The sequence below is a fragment of the Dasypus novemcinctus genome, chromosome 24 (assembly GCF_030445035.2).
Source record: "Dasypus novemcinctus isolate mDasNov1 chromosome 24, mDasNov1.1.hap2, whole genome shotgun sequence".
Taxonomy (NCBI): domain Eukaryota; kingdom Metazoa; phylum Chordata; class Mammalia; order Cingulata; family Dasypodidae; genus Dasypus; species Dasypus novemcinctus.
Genome location: NC_080696.1, coordinates 65,286,209 through 65,306,248, shown reverse-complemented (window position 1 = coordinate 65,306,248; position 20,040 = coordinate 65,286,209). Strand labels below are relative to the sequence as shown.

The 20,040-nt window shown below is 57.6% G+C and overlaps 1 protein-coding gene across 1 annotated transcript in view; it reads right to left on the bottom strand.

The window, feature by feature from the left end:
• CDH4 (cadherin 4) overlaps positions 1 to 20,040 on the bottom strand; it is a 145,004-nt gene that overhangs the window by 53,908 nt on the left and 71,056 nt on the right. The window contains exon 4 of the mRNA XM_058287276.2: positions 6,124 to 6,296. Coding sequence (XP_058143259.2) covers positions 6,124 to 6,296 — 173 coding nt within the window. The remainder of the gene's footprint in view (positions 1 to 6,123; positions 6,297 to 20,040) is intronic.

Below are 20,040 nucleotides of genomic sequence, written 5' to 3'. Positions count from 1 at the left end.
AGTGCAATGACTGTCTCATGATGATGGAGGAGGTTGTTGTTATGGGGGGAGGAGTGGGGTGAGGGGGGTGGGGAGTATATGGGGACCTCATTTTTTAAAATGTAACATTAAAAAAATAAAGAGAAAAAAATAAAGATTATTAGCCTTTTGATGAGAACAAAAAAATAAAAATAAAAATAAAAGGATGGAGGAAGATGAGCCTGCTCTTGGCACTGGGCCACGTCCTTTCCAATAGAAATAAAACAGTGGACACCCTGCCCGCCCCACTACGGCAAAGCCAGCTGGGGAAACTGAGGCGCAGTATCCAGGGCTTGGGAAATGCCTCCCCCTTCCCTGCCACCCTCCAGAAGCCTCTGATCACCAGGCCCTGGAGACGCCCCTTTTAGAAGGCTGGGACAGGGCCACCTCCCCTGGACTGTGTGATCCCTCAGACGGACCCGAAGGCTGCGAGGAGGGCAGGCGCCAGATCCCCCGTCCCCCCGCCTCTGTTTTCCTAACGTGAAGTCCACACACATCACATACTTAGCAGCAGGGGAGTGGAAGTGGCGCAGTGGTTAGGGCGTCTGCCTACCACATGGGAGGGTCCAGGGTTCGATTCCCAGGACCTCCTTGACCCGTGTGGAGCTGGCCCACGCGCAGTGCTGATGTGCGCAAGGAGTGCCCTGCCACGCAGGGGTGTCCCCCGCATAGGGGAGCCCCACGCGCAAGGAGTGCATCCTGCAAGGAGAGCCGCCCAGAGTGAAAGAAGCTCAGCCCGCCCAGGAGTGGTGCTGCACGCACGGAGAGCTGTCGCAGCAACATGACGCAGTTTCCTGGAGCCACCGAGGGTGCGAGTGGACGAAGAACACAGCGAGTGGACACAGACGGCAGGCAATGGGGGAGAGGGGAGAGAAGTAAATAAAATAAATCTAAAATAAAAAAAAGATTAATCTTAAAAAAACCCCAGCTTAGCAGCAGCTCTCCTCAGGGACGGCGGGGGAGGGCGAGGCCGCCCGCCGAGAGCCCCGTGCCCTGAGCGGGGCCTGCGCTCTGCCCGCGGCCGCTGGGGGGCACGTGCAGACAGAGGAGGCCGAGGGGGCAGGCGGGGGGCTTGGCAGAAGTCGGGGTGACCAGCTCCCAGCCGTCCAGCCGCGAGGCCGCGCCCCGACGGCCCCCTGCCCTGCCCGCCTCCCTGCTCGGCCCCGGGTGTCGCCAGGTGAGGACCCCCCGGGCTCCGGGTGGTCTCGGGTCACCCCTGTGTCTCTGCGAGCCCCAAAAGGGGAGGGTCAGCAGCAGGGCAGTGACGGCCTCCCTGCTGCGCCCCGGATGCCGGGCCTCGGCGGGGTCCTGCTGGGCGTTGGGGCTGGAAGGCCCCCGGCCTGCAGCCTGCTCCCCGCGTGCACCCCGAGAGCAGGGACGGTCCCTACTCTCCCTCGGTCTCGCACCTGGGGCTGAGGAGGCTTTGAACCCGGGGCCTGGGGCTTCTAATGCAGCCCCTCCTCGCATCCCCTTCACCCAGGGGGGTGGGACCCTCCGTCCCAGCGCCCCCACCCCGACCGCGGAGCTCGAATCAGACCTGAAGAGGCTCGGTGGGAGCAGCACGATCCCCTCCACCCGGAGAATCCGCCCGGCTGGGGGGGCGTTGGCAGGAGCTCGTGTGTGAATTTGCGCCTGCCCCGTGGGGCGCGGGGGCCGAGCCTTGGGGGTCTCCATCTTGTTCAGCAGAAACGCGGTGGCAGGGGGGCCGCAGCGGGTCTGAGAGGTTCACCGGGATCTCAGGACGCGAGGCTCAGCATCGCCCCACTCGTGTCCTCCTGGCATCCTGTCCCTGTCACCGGCCGCAGAGGGCACGTCCCCACGCACGACCACTGGAGTGGGCATCCCCTGGGCTAAGGACGCCCACCCCCTGGGGTGGAGGCCAGGGGCCTCTGTGCGGACGCCGCGAGCCTGGAACAGCGCTGCGGGGGTGGCGCGCACAGGCCACTCAGCGGTCCCCAGGCTCGCGGGCCCGCCCGCTGCCCCCACTCGTTCCGCCCCCCCCAGGCCTCTCCTGGCCTTGGCCCTGCTGCCCCCTCTGCTGCCCCCACAGTCCCTCTAGAGTGGAAATGCCCGTCTGCGCCACCCAGGGCGGGACCCCCGCCCCGCGGCCCCCAAGCGTGGCAGGTGTGGCTGGTGGGGGGGAGCTGGTGTGGGCTCGAGGACCGCACCTGCGGGAGCTGCGCCTCGGGCGGCTCTGTGCCTGCTTTCCGGGGCCGCCTCCTTTGCGCCCCCGAGTTTCAAAGGACACCCTGTGACGATTTAGGATTTCCAGGAGGAGCACCTGCATGCCTGCAGCGGGTGACGGCAGCACCCCGAATCCAGGTCCACTGGGAGCTCGGAACGTGCTCTTATTTGGAAACAGGGTCTTTGGAGGTGCAGTGAGGATTGGGGTGAGCTCGTCGGGGTTAGGGTGGCCCTCAACCTCGTAGGAAGAGGGGAGACCCCAGACTCCCAGGGAAGGAGGCGGCCACGTGAGGATGGAGGTGGGGCCAGGACGTGCCGCGTGCCGGCGCCACGGGGGCTGGAGGGGCCAGGAGGGGCCGTCCTGAGGGTGTGGCCGGCCGACCCCTCGGTCCTGGACCACTGGCCGCCAGCACCCCGCAGGAACCCGTGCCCGCTGCCCATGCTGCGCCAGGAGGCTAACCCAACGCCCGCCCGGGCCAGGCCGGGTGCTGCCGGCCCTTGGGGCTCCCGGGCCACGCCTTGTGCCATTTTCCCAACGGCACCTGCCATTCGCTGACTTTGTATACTTGGTAAGTTTTTGTTGCCTGTTCCTCCCCCAAAGTCAGCGCCTCGCGGGCTGGGCGTGGCCTGTCCTGTTCACTGCGGTCTCCCGAGGCGGGCTCTAGCACACAGTAGGTGCTCAATTAAGTTTTCCTTTGAATGAAGGAACAAATGAGCCTACTGAGTGCAGGTGGTGGTCCCTGAGACGAGTTTGGTGTGTGGGGTGCAGATTTCAGGAAAATCAGATGCTGGCTATCAACTGCAAAGCACAGGGGTCAGCGTCTTCCAGCCCCAAACACACGGCACAAGGGCCACCTCCTCCAAGAAGCCCGCCCCGATTTCCCCACAGAGAGCACATCTTGCTCGCCCCAACACCTCGGGCCTGCCTATAATCCACCGACCCATGTCCACGTCAGTGCCTGTGCCCACCCCATCACGGTCAGCGTGAAGGTGGGGTCTGCCTAACCCGACCATGTCCTGGTGCCACGACTGGCGACTCCATCGCAGCTGCGTGTGCTCCTTTCGGGGCCGTTCTCCTGGAGTTCAGCCTCGACCGGGCATCAGAGCAGCAGCCCCACCGCCGCGGGGAGGACCAGGAGCTTGGACGCTTGTCTGTGGCTGTGCGGGGCCCGTGCGTGCCCGGCCAGGAGCCGCTCGCCCCACATGCCACCTCCTGCGCCAGCCCACGTGGCCCGGCTGTCTGGTCCCTCTGCTGCGCCCCCCACTCCCCGTTGAAGCGCTAGGAACGGTTCCACGGGTCGCCCGATTCCTCTGCTTTCCGATTTCCTGTGTGTGGAACTGGGGCATCGGTCCATGGGCCGCGCGCCCACAAGCCCCCACACCCACACACCTGTGCACCTGTGCCCTGCACACCCGTGTGCCCACAAGCCCACACGCCCACAAGCCCGCACAGCTGTGCACCTGCACCCTGCATGCCTGCATGCCTGCACTCCCACACGCCCGCACACCTGTGCGCCTGCACCCTGCACACCTGCACGCCCACACATTCGCACGCCTGCACCCTGCACGCCCTCACACCCACATGCCTACACACCTGTGCACGCCCATATGTCCACAAGCCCACACACCTGAGCACCTGCACCTGGTACGCCCATGCACCCACAAGCCCACACGCCCACACACCTGTGCACCTACACCCTGCACGCCCACACACCCATGAACCCACACGCCTGCACACCTGTGCACCTGCACCCAGCATGCCCGCACACCTGTGCACCTGCAGCCTGCACACCTGCACGCCCACACACCTGCACAGCTGTGTGCTCGCACGAGCCCACATGCCCGCACACCGGCACCTGGCATGCCTGCATGCTGCTTAGACCCCCAGTTCCCGGTCCCATGCAGAGAGCTGTCCCCAGAGCCTGCTGCCCACTTCACTCTCTGCCCCCTCCTGCTTGGACACGACCGGGAGGTGCAAATGTCATTTCCCCACCCTGGGCGCCGTGTGTACATGTGCGTAAGAGTGTGTGTGAGCGAGCGAGGGCACGTGGAGCCCACTCTGCACCTCGAAGCCCCCCGGAAGGCACCACGAGACCTGAGGGGGGGGCCAGTGAGACACGTGACGGGCTCACGCCGCTGTGCGTGGGCAGGCAGGTGGAGGGCGGGGAGGGGCGGGTCACTTCCCAGGCCCCTCGGCGCGGGCCGTGCTGGCAGCCTTGTCCCCTGGCGTCCGTCCCCAGCTCAGTGGCCAGGGGACCGTGCAGCCAGGGCCGGGCCACCTCCCCTTCCTCGGCCACCTCGGGCCGCGCAGGGCCTCGTCCTGGCTGAGCGGGCACTCACGATGGCCCCTGAGTGTGGCTGCGGCCCGCCTCCGTCATGGACTCACCCCTCCTGCCCCGGGACCCGCTCACCCCTGACCCCACAGGTGCCGTCAGGCTGGCATCACGGTCCCCACTTCCCACGGGAGAGGTGCTGGGCTCAGAACATTCTGGAACGGGCCCAAGTTCACGCGGCAGGCTGGCGCTCGAGCTGGGCTGTCCGCCGGGGCCCCTGCCTGTCCAGCCACCTTTCACAGGGCCACCTCCTCCATCACCCTCCAATTTAGGGGCCACGAGAAGCCACCTCGTGCCTTTCCCGGGGACGAGGATGGGGCAGAATTTTCCAGGCTCCCACGCGGCATTTATCGATTTGCAAGGTGGACGTGGCAACGGCACGCCGAGGCAGTTGTTGGCATCGGCTTCTGGAGTCTGCGGTTTAAGCTCGGGGCATTAGGCGCCCCTGCAGCTCTCCACTGCCAGGGTCGCCGGATATGCAGACGGGGCCGCGGAGGGAGAACCCACCCCTCCCTTGGCAGCTTCGGCCCCACAGAACAACCTCGGACGACCCGAGGCTACGCCCTGGCCCGGCAGCTGCCGTCCACCTGGGGAACCAGGGACCTGGAGGACGAGGCCCAGGAGAGCCAAACTGGGGCCACCAAGCCCAAGCCAGTGGTCAGGAAGCAGCCCACGCGGCCACCAGGCTCTGAGCGCTGCGAGGGCCCAGCACGTCTGGACCCTGCTGTCCACGGCAGTGGCCGAGCAAACAGGCCGCAGGTGGCGAGGCCCGGAGCGCCGCCCGGGGCTGTCGGCCAGGAACTGGTGCAGAGTCCCCCGGGGCCGCCGCCGTCTTCCAGGTGACTCAGGCCCAAACGTGGGGCTCCCCGGCCGCGGCAAAGCCCACCCTTCCGCCCGCCCCAAGGTGCCTCCTGGCTCTGCCGAGTGAGGACGGGGCTCGGGGCCACGCGCCGGGGTGGATGACGTGGCTGTGACACGGGTGCCGGCCTCGTGTGGCCACAGCGAGTGGTCAGAGAGGCAGGAGGTCAGAGATTCAGCCCCAGGTAAGTGGTCAGTGAACTCAGTGCCTGCGTCCTCGGAGGACTGCGCGCGGCCGGGACACTGGGGCCGGGCTTTGAGCTCAGGCTCCTGGGGGTCCGGCCTGCGTCGCTCTGTGCGGTGGCAGTCGGAGACGCCGGGGGCCCGGCCCTGCTTTCCGCAGCCCACCACCCCTCGCCCCCTGCGCGCACCGGCGGGGGCCTGTTCTGGAAGCTTCTGTGGGCACAGCTCGGTGATTCAGCCAGAGTGGCTCGTGGGGGTGTGTGTGGGAACTGCGCCACTGAGACCCTCTGCTCCAGCCCCAGGGCAGCAGCCCAGCGTCCCTGGCCGGCTCGCTGATTGCTCGGCCACTCTGAGCCCCTGGGAAGCCACTCGCGGGGCTCTGAGTCCTGCGGGGACCAGGGGGCATGGGGCAAATGCAGCAAGGGACCGGACCAGCCTTGCGCATGTAGCCACGCCGGGCCGCAGAGGTCAGGCTGAGCCCCCCGACGGTGGCGCGACATGGCCCCACGGTGTCTGCCACCCACGCGGACCTCTCCCCCCGCCTCACCTCTCGGTCCAGGCCGGCGGCCACCGTCACGATGTCCCCGGTCTCGCTGTTGATGGTGAACATGTTTTGTGAGGGGCTCTGCGGGCTCTGCGTCACGATGCGGTACCGCACCATCCCATTGGCCGTGGTGCTGTCGTCGGCGTCGTTGGCTGTCACCGTCATCACGTAGGTGCCTGGGACAGAGACAGCAGAGATGGGACTTCCCTGCACATGTGCCGGCCCACCACGCACGGGCCCAGGGCAGACATCACCAGTCGATCACTGAGCTCTCTCAGCGGGACCGGACAAGCTGCTGCGCCCTTCCACCACGGTGCTCTGGTGCGCCCTGCTGGCTGGGGGGGTGGGCTTCAGAAAGCAAACCTGCCGGGACCCCGATGTGGCAGTGCTGAAGGATTTGTTCTAGAGCCCAGGGTTCCTTGGAGGTCACCTGCTCTGGCGTCTTCCTTTTCCAGCGGGGCAGGGAGTGGACAGGAGCAGGCTTGCAGTTGACCTGGCCCGCGCGCTCGTCCTTCCCCGCCTGGGACCTAAGCACCCGGTCAGCTGGTGGCCAAGGCTCTGCTGAGCCCACGTGGAGCCCCACTGGCCAGTGGCGCCACAGGGGTACTCCGAGGCACACGGCAAAGCAACAGGCACAAGAGCCAGTATTTAGGGCCCAGCAGAGGGATGGGTGTTCAGGATGTGTGGACTAAACACTCAAGAAAACATGCTGGAAATACCACCTCATGCAATGCCTGTACCCCATAGGCTGCCCAGTCCACTCAGAACAAGATCCAAGTGGTCAAGCCCAACACCCACAATGGTCCATCAGCTCAATAAGAAACGAAATCAGTCAAATGGAAAAGCACCCCCAACACAGCGGGTTTCCACAAGTGGGGATCAGATAACTCAACCCCATCATGGGTGCTCTTCACCTCCTCAGGGTCAGCTCCAACTGTCACTCAAGATGGAATGAATGGATGGCATTAGAACTGGTCAAGCACGAAGAGGAGACTAGAGAGGAGGAGGAGAAGGAGGAAGGGAAAAGGAGAAGGAGGAGAAAGAGGAGAAGGAGGAGGAGGAGGAGGAAGTGAGGAGGAGGGGGAGAAGAAGGAGGAGGAGTAGGATGAGAAGAAGGAAGAGGAGGAAATAAGGAAGAGGAGGAGGAGAAAGATGAGAAGGAGGAGGAGAAAGGAGAAGAAGGAAGTGAGGAGGAGAGGGAGAAGGAGGAGCAGAAAAAAGAGGAAGAGGGGAAGGAGAAGGATGAATAAGAGGAAGAGGAGGAGAAGGAAGGGGAGCAGGAGGAGATCAATAAGGAAAGAGAAGTCTCGAAAGATACTCTAAACCAGCCGGTCCTCACAGACACACACGGAACCCCTCTCCAGTGGCAGCAGCACGCACCTTCTCCCCGAGTGCACATGGATCATTATTCAGGCTGGAGCACATATTGGGTCACAAAACAAGTCTCAACAAATTGGAAAACACTGAAGTCATATAATGTATCTCCTCCAAGCCTGATGGAATGAAGCTAGAAATCAATAACAGAGGGGGAAATTGAAAATTCACAACTATGTGGAAATGAAACAACAAACTCTTAGACAAGCAAAGGGGCAAAGAAGAAATCACAAGGGAAATCAGGAAATATCTTGAGGCAAATGAAAAGTTAGTGCTGAGAGGGAAATGTATAGCTCTGAATGCTTACATTAAAAAAGATCTCAAATCAGAGACCTCACCTCAAAATTGGAGGATCTAGAAAAAGAAGAGCAAGTTAATCCCACAGTGAGCAGAAGGAAGGAAGTAACAAAGATTAGAGTGGAGACAAATGAAATAGAGAAATAGAAAAAACAAGAGAATCAACAAAACCAAAATTTGGTTTTTTGGAAATATCGAAACAATTTACAAATCCTTAGATAGATTGATGAAGGGAAAAACAGACAACAGAAATGACCAAAATCAGAATGAAAAGGGAGATGTTACTACTGACCCATAGAAATAAAAGGACTGTGAGAGGATACTATAAACAACTATACGCCAACAAATTAGATAAACTAGATGAAATAAACCAATTCCTAGACACATGCAAACTACCTACACGGACTCAAGAAGAAATAGACTATTTCAATAAAGCAATAACTAGTAAAGAGATGAGTAAGTCATCAAAACTGTCCCAACAAAGAAAAGCCTAAGAACAGATGGCTTCAGAGGGGAATTTGCCACACACTCCAAGAAGAGTGAGCGCCAGTCCTGCTCAAACTCTTCCAAAATACCGAAGAGGAGGGAACACTCCCTAACTCCTTCCACGAGGCCAACCGTTACCCTCATACCAGACTCAGATGGAGATTCCACAACAAAAGAAAATTGCAGACCGCTATCTCTCATGAACATGGATGCCAAATTTTTTGACAAAATACTAGCAAGCTGAGTCCAGCGGCACATTAAAAAAGAACATCAAGAAATATCATAAACCACATTAACAGAACAAAGGGAAGGCACAACATGATCATCTCAACCGATGAAGAAAAGATGTGACAAAATTCAGCACTTCTTGATAGAAACACTCAGGAAGCTAGCAATAGAACGTGAGAACAGGTATCTATGAAAAACCCACAGCTAACTTTATACTCTATGGTGAGAAGCCGAAAGCTTTCCCTCTAAGATCAGCAACAAGACAAGGATGCCACTGTCACCGTTGTTATTTAGCATTGAACTGTAAATTCTAGTCAGAGCAATTAGTCAAGAAAAAAAATGAAAGACATCCATATTGGAAAGGGAGAAATCAAACTTTCCCTATTTGCAGATGACATAATCCTATATACCTAAAATCTTGAAAAACCCACAACAAAGCTACCAGAACTAATAAATGCATTCAGCTAAGTGGCAGGTACAAGATCAATACCCCCAAAGCAGTAGTGTTTTTAGTACACTAGGAATGAACAATTGGAAGAAGAAATCAAGAAAAAATGCATTTATAATAACAAGTAGAAGAATAAAAAAAAATCTAGGAATAAATCTAACTAAGGATGTAAGGACTCGTACACAGAAAACTATAAAACATTGTTAAAGAAATCGAAGAAGACCTAAAAAAATGGAAAGACATTCCACATTCATGGATTGGAAAACTAAATATTGTTAAGATGTCAATTCTATTCAAGGCAATTTACAGATTCAATGAAATCCCAAAGTTCCAACAGCCTTCTTTGCAGAATTGGAAGAGTCAGTCATCAAATTTATACGGAAGGGTACAGGGCCCTGAATACCAGTCATTTTGAAAAGGAAGAACAAAGTTGGAAAGTCACACTTTCTGACTGTAAAGCTTATTACAAAGCTACAGTAATCAAAACAGCATGGTACTGGCACAAGGACAGCCAGGTTGATCAATGCAGTCAGATTGAGAGTTCAGAAATCAACCCTCTCATTTATGGCCAACAGATTTTTGACATCAGGGTAAAGATCACTCAGTTGGGAAAGAATAGCGTCTTCGAATACACAGTGCTGGGAAAACTGGATTTCCATGTGAAGAATCAAGTAGTAGTTTGGTATTATTTGTGAATTCCAAAAATAGATACTGGATTATGTTTGTAAACTGGCCTATTTGCACATTAGATTGTATTGGATTCCGAAGTTTCACTTTTACTTGATTAAATAATGACTAAGGTTTTGATTGGGCCGCATCAGTAGGACGTTGTATCCCCGCCCCCTGGGTGGGCAGGGACTTACAGAGAAAACTACACAGCAGAGAAGAGGGGCTGGTGGGAGTTTTGGTGCTGGAGTTTTGATCTGGAGCCTGGGAAGTAAACACACAAGAGAAGAGAAGAGCGCAAAGGAGTAGAGACAGCTCCATAGACATGGTGGAGGCCTTGGGGAGAGAGACAGAGGCTAGAGAGCCTGACGGCCTTAGCTGATACTGGAAGAAGCTGGGACCATGGAGCCCGAAGAGGGAGAGGAAGGCGGAACGTTGGCAGCCATCTCGCTCCAACATGTGGCGACAGACACTGGTGAGGGAAGTAACTTATGCTTTATGGTCTGGTAACTGTAAGCTTTTATCCCAAATAAATACTCTTTATAAAAGCCAACAGGGGAATTGGACATGGCTCAACTGATAGAGGGTCCGTCTACCCAGGGTTCAAACCCAGGGCCTCCTGACCCATGTGGTGAGCTGGCCCATGTGCAGAGCTGATGTGTGCAATGAATGCTGTGCCACGCAGGGGCACTCCCACGTAGGGGTGCCCCACGTGCAAGGATTGTGCCCCACAAGGAGAGCTGCTCTGCGTGAAAAAAGCGTAGCCCGCCCAGGAGTGGTGCTGCACACACAGAGCTGACGCAGCAAGGTGGCGCAACAAAGAAGAGACGCAGTTTCCTGGTGCTGCCAGATAATGCAAGTGGACACAAAAGAACACACAGTGAATGGACACACAGAGCAGACAACAGGGGGAAGGGGAGAGAAATAAATAAAATAAATCTTAAAAAAAAAAGCCAACGGATTTCTGGCGTTTGCATCCACACCCCTTTGGCTGACTAAGATAGACCCCTACCTCACAGCATAAACAAAATCAACTCAAAATGGATCAAAGACCTAAATATAAGAGTCAGAACTATAAAACTCCTAGAAGAAAATGTAGGGGAGTGTCTTCAGGCCTCTGTGTTAGGCAATGGTTTCTTAGACTTTACACCCAAGCACATGCAACAAAAGAAAAAATAGACAAATGAGGCCTCATCAAATTTAAAAACTTTTGTGCATCAAAGAACTTTATCATGAAAGTAAAACAGCGATGCTCAGAGATGTATTCACCAAATGCAATGAATGTGTCATGATGATGGAGGAGAATGTTGCTATGGGGGGAGGAGTGGGGTGAGGGGGATGGGGGTACATGGGGACCTCATATTTTTTTAATGTAATATTTAAAAAAATGAATTAAAAAATAGATTTAAAAAAAGAAAGTAAAACAAGCATTTACACAGTGTGAGAAAATATTTGGAAACCAATATCTGATAAGGGTTTAATATCCAGAATATATAAAGAAATCCTACAACTCGACAACAAAAAGACAAACAACCCAATTGAAAAATGGTCAAAAGACTTGACTAGACATTTCTACAAAGAAGTATACAAATGGCCAAAAAGCTCATGAAAAGATACTCAGTATCATTAGCCATTAAAGAATTGCAAATCAAAACCACGATGAGATACCATTTTATGTCCATTGAAATGGCTACTATTTAAAAAAAAAGAAAATTGCAAGTTTAGAGAGGGTGTGAAGAACTAGGAACACTCATTCACTGTTGGTGGGAATGTAAAATGGTTTAGTCACTGTGGAAGAGAGGCTGGCGGCTCCTTGGTAAGTTAAATACAGGCTCACCATACGACCAGGCAATCCCACTTCAAGGTACATATCCAAAATGATTGAAAGCAGGGACTAGAGCAGATAATTGCTTACAAATGTTGATAGCGACATTATTCACAATCGCCAAAAGATGAAAGCAACCCAAGCGTCCATCAAGGGATGGATAGACAATAAAATGTGGTGTATATATATATACACACAATGGAATATTTTTCAGATGCCGAAAGGAATTAAGTTTTGATACATGCAACAACATGGATGAACCTTGAAGACATCACACTGCGTGAAATAGGCCGGACACAAAAGGATAAATACTTAGAATTAGCAAATAATTAAATAAGCAAGCAAATCCTGGGATGATGGAAAAGTTTTGGTAATGGATGGTGGTGATGGCAGCACAACATTGTGAGTGTAATTAACAGCACTGAATTATATATTTGAATGTGGTTAAAAGGTAGAAGTTTTAGATTGTATATGTTACCAGAATCAAAAAGAAAATCTGGAGGATTTATGATATGAACAGTGAACCCCATTGAAAACCATGGACCAATAGTCCAATTACAAAAATGTTCTTTCATGAGTTTTACCAAATGTACTATCATAATGCAAGGTGTTATGATAGGGTAGTATATGGGAACTCTGTATTTTATACACGACTTTTCTGTAAACCTACAACTTGTCCAATAAAGAGAGAGAAAAAAGAATCCCCCATTGGCCTGAGGGTTCCCCCCCGAAGACTGTCTGGGAAAGGGAGGGCGGGTGACGCTTGCCCTTGGCCGCAGGGCAGCTCGGCTCTAACTCACTGGCCATAAGAACTGCTCTTGATTTTCCAGCCAATTAATAACACATGTAAATCTAAGCACACCCCTTTTATGCTAGTCTCAGGAGAGTGCTTTTTAAAACACTGTGTACCCCAGAAAAGCGTGTTCTTACATTTGTCCATTCCTGTGGGTGGGGCCCCATTGCAAGTAGGACCTTTGGATGCAGCTGCTCCAGCTAAGGGGCCCCCCCCGCCCCCGTCAGGGTGGGTGTTGGTCCTGCTCCTGAAGTCCTTTATAATCGCAGAGAAATTCAGAGAGAGAGAGACAAAGAGAGAGAGAGAGAGAGAGAGAGAGAGAGGGAGAGAGGGAGAGAGGGAGGGAGGGAAGGAGAGAGCAAGAGAGTAAGAGTGAAAGAGTGAGAGAGCAAGCGAGAGAGAGCGCAAGAGAGCAAGAGAGTGAGAGAGCAAAAGAGTGAGGGAGCGAGAAAGAGTGAGGGAGCGAGAGAGCAAGTGACAGAGAGAGCAAAAGAGTGAGAGAAAGCATGTGCGAGAGAGCAAGTGAGAGAGCAAGAGAGTGAGAGTGAAAGAGAGCGAGAGCAAGAGCAAGAGAGCGAGAGAAAGAGAGAGCGAGAGAGAGTGAGAGAGAAAGAGCTAGAGTGAGAGAGAGCATGTGCGAGAGAGCAAGTGAGAGAGCAAGAGAGTGAGAGTGAAAGAGAGCGAGAGCGAGAGCAAGAGAGCGAGAGAAAGAGAGAGCGAGAGAGAGTGAGAGAGAAAGAGCTAGAGTGAGAGAGAGCATGTGCGAGAGAGCAAGTGAGAGAGCAAGAGAGTGAGAGTGAAAGAGAGCGAGAGAGAGAGCAAGAGAGCGAGAGCAAGAGAGAGCAAGAGAGAGCAAGAGAGCAAGAGAAAGAGAGCGAAAGTGAGAGTGAGTGAGAGCACGAGAGAGAAAGAGAGCAAAAGCGAGAGAGAGCAAGCGAGAGCGCAAGAGAGTGAGAGAAAGAGAGCGAGAGAGAGAGTGAGAAAGAGAAAGAGAGAATGAGAGAGAGCGAGAGAGGGAGAGAGTGAAAGAGCAAGAGAGCGAGAGAGTGAGAGTGAGAGCGAGCGAGACAGCAAGCAAGAGAGCAAGAGAGCAAAAGAACCTGAGAGAGCAAGAATGAGCAAGACAGAGAGAGAGAGAGGAGGAAGAGAGAGAGAGCGTGCTGCAGGCAGCAAGGGGCTGAAATTGAACAGAAGCTGGGAGAGGAGGAGGGGCTGGGGCGCCGCCGTGGTCGTGGCCACGTCACAAGGATCACCAGCAGCCCGCCCCGCAACGCTGCAGCCTTCGGGAAGAAAGCATGGCCTTGATGCTGGCCTGGTTTCCTTTTAGCCTCCAAACCTTAAGCAAACCAATCCTGTTTCAGCCAAAGCACTGCGCTGGTGTTTGCTTGCGCAGCCGAGGGAAAGCAGCCACCAAGTGATCTAGATGGGACACTGAGGCACATTCGCAGCCACCAGCGCACGCTCCACGCAAGATGCCAAGAGGCTCGCTGCAGAGAAAGCACGGGACGCCCGTCTGCCTGGCGCGGCTGCCAGCGACGCTTGGGCGCTCCTTGGTGTCACGGGACCTGGGTTTCAAAGCTCCATCCTGGGAAGCCTTTGTCCTCCTCCTCCTCTTAAAAACTTCCTTCATTGCTTGAGAACTGAAAGGAAGACCTTTTCCTTTGCCAAATGAGCAAAGACGATTTAACAATGGTGGTGGCACCTAAGGGTGCTGACAGAGAGGGGAGCTGGGCGTCCACCCTCACGGCCGCCAGCGGGCCGCGGGCTCGGCTTCGGGGGGCAGCAGGGCTTACGCCGCGCCCACGTCGCAGATCGCCTTCTGGAATGAACCCCCGGGGCGCAAGCATAGGCGACGCCCAGAACGACATCCTGCCAGGCCTGGGAAGAGCGTCCCCGGAGGGGTAACCAATTAGGTGCAGGGATTGGGGGAGGCTCAGTCGCCCAGCTGGCCCTAAGCACAGCGTGGGGTGTCAGAGAGAAGGGGACAGAGGAGCGCCTGCGGAGGAGGGCTGTGGGCGACGCGGCCGCCCAGGAAGCTGGGGGCGCAGGAGCTGGAGGGGGTGGGCGGGGGGCTCCCCGAGCCTTCGGGGGGCGCATGGCCCTGCCGGCGCCTTCCACCTCCGGCAGCGAGGGCGCGGATCTCCTCTGGGGTCAGCCGCAGCGTCCCCAGGAGGCGCCTGGGCAAAGCCTTGTCACCCTGCGGACCCCCCCCCCCCCCCCCCCCCCCCCCCCCCGCCATGGCTTCTGGGCTGAAGCGGGAGTTAAGTGGCACTTCCCAGCTCACAGCCACGGAGCGAAGAGGGAACATCTTTCTGGGGCTTTCTCTGACGGCCTCATCGGGCCTCTCTTCAGGCTGGGCCGGATGCGAAGCCTTCCCAACACCCCGAGCAGGGGCCGGGGTCTGCTCTCCTCCGGCTCCCGCGGCCCCGCGGCCTGCCCTTCCCCAAAAAGGGGGTGCCGTCCGCTGGAGGGAGGCCGGGCCCCTCTTTATTAGCTGCGCTCACAGGTGAAGGGGGAGGCGGGCGCTGCAGGGCGGCTCTTCATGGGAATTCATGTACCAACGCCACCCGGCGCCGGGAAGGATTAATTTCACAAGCCTTAAATTGCAGTTTAATTTGAAAACTAATTCAGCCCCATAATTGGCTTTCTGCTCGAATCGCAGAGGCTAAAGATTTAAATTCTTAATATTCAGATGACTTTCAAGTATCTGGCACCATCTGTGCATCCGTCCACGGCGCTAGTCTCGGGGGACCTCCACCGGCATGGAGATCAAATAAATAAATAAAGGGGGCCCGCTAATGGAATCGTCTATTTAAGCCAAAACTGCGTGTGTAGATGAGGGTTTCTTTGACTTCATTTGCAGTATGTAGATTTCTCTGCTATTTAATATTTTAAAATGACATTAATTTCGAAATTTATAATACGGGCCTGTGTGCACTTACAAGAGGTTAGGGAAAGCAGCGGATTCCAATTATAGCCTTTTTTACTTAAAAAATAATCAGTAGGCGGCGTTGACTCTGGGGCGGTCTGTCCGTGGACTGGCCTGTGCGGGCTCCGGGCACAGGACGCGAGGGCCATCCTGATTTCCAGCCGGGAAATCGCCCCCAGAAGGACGCGGGCTGCGAGGCTGGCGCGGGCCTGGGGCTGGGAAGCCGCCCTGGCATGAGCCCCGGCCCGTGAGCTCGTCATCTGAGGCTCTGGGCAGCGGTGGGGGTCTGGCCGGCCACCCCCTGCATGCCCTGCGCGGCCGTCCCCCCCTCCGCCACCTGTGCACCCTGCCCCTCCCGGGCCCCGCTCGCCTCTCAGGACGGACGGCTCTGGCAGCCTGCCCTTCTCCGAGGCTGCCCCCGTCTTGCTTTGTACCCAGCGGGGAGACCGAGGCGGCCCTCTCGGGCTGGGACGATGGCAGACTAAGTGAATGGGTAACGAGGAGACTAACTGTAGAGGGGGGTGCCGTCGTGAGAGAGAGCTGACCCCAAGGGCCACCAGCGGAGGACAGCAGCCCACCTCTGCCCGGATCAGGACGAGCAGGGGCGCATTTCCAGGCCGAGCGCACAGCCTGCGCGAAGGTCCCGAGGCTGGAGGCTATCAGCAGACGGCATGTTCCCTGGGGGAAGGGACCCCTCCGGGTGCCCTCTGCAGCCCTCGGCGCAGATGCCCGCCTTATCACAGAAAGGCACTCATGCACATGTGCTTTCCTCTGGGGAATTTATGCTAAATCCTACACTCCTCCTTCCCTCCTTCTTCCTGCCTGATAGCGGACGTGATGCTTGGAGAGGCAGCAGCTGTTTTGGGACCATGTGATGAGAAGCCAGAGGGGGAAGCAGAGATGGCGGCCCTGACGCCTTTGCGTTCTCATCCAAATCCTGTGTTGTTCAAGCTGCTGTGCTTGGGATAGCCGTGAACTGAGGCCAGGGGCACCCAAGATGCACAGAGTGGGAGGGGGAGGTTGTTGGCCAAGGGGTCTGAAGTGTGGGCTCAGGAGCCTGCCGGCCCGGTTCAGAGCTCGCCTGCACCCATGCTAGCTGTGTGCCCCGGCCTGGTGGTCTCCTCCTCTCCGGAGCGGGGACAGTGAGGGCACTGTCCTGGGGCTGTCACAGGGTGCTCCTAAGCTCACAGCCCTTAGAAGAGTGCCCGGCACGGGGGGCGCCCGTCGGCGCTGGCTGCGTCCCCTCAGGGAGGGGGGTCTCATCACGCCGTGCCACTCAGGCCTCCTCGCCGGGCCTGACCTGCATAGCAGAGCCACCAGGGAGGCTCCTGGGCTTGGAAGGACGGGCAGGTCGAGGCGGCGGCGGGCATGGGGCTGCTGCTGACCTGCCGTCGAGCTCGTCCCTGAGAGGCCAAGCTCGGAGGCACAGAGCGGCCTTTGTGGGACCCGCTGGCCCAGCGGCAGGGCTGCGGGTGGGAAACGAGCTGCCCAGAGCGAGGCACCTGCTTCTCCACGCAGACTGTGGAGGGCTCGCCAAGCCCACCCGCTGAGCCGCCTGGGCCGCAGCACCGGGCCTGCCCGGGGAGAGGCCAGCTCCGTGTGGGGCAGGACGGCTGCGCTGGGTCCCGCCACATGCTTGGATTCCTCCAGCGCCGCTGCTGTGGCTGCAACGGCCACCGCCCCCTTTGCAGAGCTGCAAGCGCAGGAGTTCATGAGCCCTCAGGTGAGGCACAGGTGCTGTTCTGCCGCCTCAGGTGGGTGCAGGGGCTATTCCTGTCTCCCCCCACAGCTCGGGCCAAGGCTGGGCCTCCTCCGCTGCCCGCCCTGGCCGGGCTTCTCCATGCCCTGGCCGGGCTTCTCCGCGCCCTGGCCGGCGCCCCTCCTGCGCTGGCGCCTCCTCCCTCACAGATGCCCCCCGGGCACACGCCTGGACCAAGCCTGGCTCAGGAGCCCTTGTCTCAGGATCGGCTTCTGGGAACCCACCCCAGGCCCGTCCCAGGTCTCGGGGCGGCCTTGGGGCTGCGGCTTGGCCGGGGAGGAGGGGACCCCCAGCATGCGATGGGCAGCCAACCCTGGGGTGGTCGAGGAGCTGCTGAGGCCGCAGCACAGGGCAGCATGTCAGCAAGGCCTGCGCTTGTGAGAAGAGGGCAAAGTTTATAGTGAGAAGAGTGTCAAAGTTTATAATGCCAATAAGTTAATGTCTATTAGTAATAATAAGGCTATGAATAGCATGACATATAGGAGCCCACCTGGACATGCTCACCTCCTGGTCACACCTGCAGGAGCCTACCTGGGTGCCCTCACCTCATGGTTATACCTGTGGGAGTCTAGGTGGATCCCCTCACCTCAAGTCACACCTGTGGAAGCCCACCTGGACACCCTCACCTCATGGCCACACCTGCATGTGGTGGGCACTGCACGCCTTCATTTTGCTGATGATGTCCGAGACAGGCACACGGGGCGGGGAGCTGGGGACACGGCCGGCCGCCCGGCTCTGGGGACGGTGTCTGACCACGACGCGGGGCCACTGCCACGTGTGCTGCCGGCACCTGGGGCCCATCAGGTGACGGTCGTGGTTTGGAAAGGTAAATGCTGTCTGCCCACTGTCCAGGCTCACTGTGGACTCAAGTAATCAAGATGGCGAGGCACTGGTGGGGACACTCCGAGGCCAGGGAAGGGGATGGAGAACTCGGAAACAGACCCACGGCGTGCCCGGCTGGCTCCAGGAAAGGTGCAGAAGTTCGACGGAGGAGACCCTGTCGGCCAACGGGCCGGGGCCGCCGGACAGCCCCGGGAGACACGACGAAGCCTCGACGGACCGGGGGCTCGATGTGACGTGTGGAAACACACAACTTAAAAATAACAGCGGGTCTGCGGGGCCTGGGCTGGGAGGTGAGTCCTCAGACACAACACTAGAGCCTGGTTGATAGGAGGGAACGTGGATAAGTTAGACTCCATCAAAACCAAAAGTTTTTATTCGAAGAGAATGAAAAGACAGATTGAAGACTGTGAAAATATTTCAAAGATATGTCCGACAAAGGTCGAGTGTTCCGGATTGTGCCACAAGCTCTCAAACCTCAACGGTCAAAGTCCCTCAGCCCTCCAGGTAGAAGATGGTCAAAGCCCAGGAACAGGCGTTTCCCCGCAGAGGATGTGTCGATGGCACGTGAGCACAGGAAAAGATGCCCAGTACCGTTAGCCGTACGGGAGGTGCAAATTCAGACCGAAGTGAGCTATCGCCGTCCACCTGGTGTGACGACGAAACTGAAAAACAGCGACAACGCCCGCGCTGGTGGAGATGCGGAGAACCTGTGGGGAGGTGGCGTGGTCCAGCCACCCTAGAGAAGTGTGGTGGTTTCTACAAACGGAACGCGTGCTGACCGCACCACCCAGTAGCTGCACTGCTGGACGTTTATCCCAGAGAAATAAACCTTAGCTTCACAAAAACCTGTAGCAGCTGTTCCTAGAAACCCCAAACTGGAGACAACCGAGATGGCCCTTGGTGGGTGAGCGGTTAAACCAGCCGTGGTCCATCCACGCAAGGCAATGCTACACGGCAATAAAAAGGATGAGCTTTCGACACAGCCAACGGCGCGGACGCATCTCCGGGGAATGATGCTGAGGGCAGCAGGCCACACACTGCGCGGCCTCATTGGGTACGTCTTGGTGGACATGGGGACAGATGAATGGTGGGTGGGAAGCGACTGTAGCTGTGAAAAGGTAGCACGAGGGCTTCTTGAGGGAGAAGAAAAGAAAATTGCCTAGAACTACACACACACAGACACACACAATACACACACACACAGACAAACGCAGTTGAGACGGCTGGCTCTGGCAACAGCACGTCCCTGGGGTGGGGCCTGACCCTGCACAGCTGCTCCCGGGTCCACCGGACCTCCCACCGGCTTCACCCCTGCCCACGCCCAGGCCACGTGACATGGGCTGGGGTCCAGGGCTGGGCTCCGTCGTGCCTGGAAAGAGCTGGCTGTGGGCGGGGATCGGTGCGGCGACGGGCACGTGGCCCAGCCACCCAGCGCTGGCTTTCCGGCCATGTGCGCCCCAGCCCCTTTCTCGTGGGAGCATCCGAGTGGGTGTCTGAGCCTGCTTGCGGAGGACGTTTAATGTGACTACAGCGGGTGACACGACCCCAAGCCACCGCGAACACCCCACCCGGGGGCGGCCCCCCCACACCTCCTGAGTCCGGTCGGCCCCAGCTCTGAAGGAGGCAGCGAGGACGGGCCAGCGGTGCCGAGGGGACCCCACAGCCCTGGGCGGGGCCCGGAGAGGGGGAGGTGTGGGGCTCGCGTGGGGGCCGCTGCCGACGCGCCCAGTCGAGGTCCCTGACCCGCTGGCCTCTGGTGGGGAGTATGTAACGGCTCTCCGCCTGTTTTCTGGGAGAACATGCCTCCAAAACCCGCCCTTGGCCTGTCGTTGCAGGGACAGTGACTGATTCCTGGCGGACGTCTTCCCTGACCCCACAAAGCCCCTGAGGAAACTCCCCTGTCCGTGTAATCCGCTGTGGAGGAGAGGAAGCGGCCGCAGCCACTGCCTCGGGCGGCGCGCTGGCCTGCATGTGGCCGCTGCCCAGGAAGGGGCGCCCCTGCCTCGGGCGGCATGCTGGCCTGCATGTGGCCGCTCCTGCCCTGGGCAGGGGCGAGCGAAGGACGGCCGAGCTGGGCTTTTGCAGAGACGCTCGGCGCTAATTCCGGCACTGCGGACAGACTCCGGGCTCCCTGGGGGGCTCCGGAAGTCGGTCAAGGTTTAGAGCAAGCCCAGTCCTTGGTGAGTGGCGGGGGGAGAGGCGGGCGCTGCCCAGGGACTGCCCGCCTGCCGGCCCCTCGCCCGTGCCCGGCGCGCCAGCGCCTGCGGAGCCG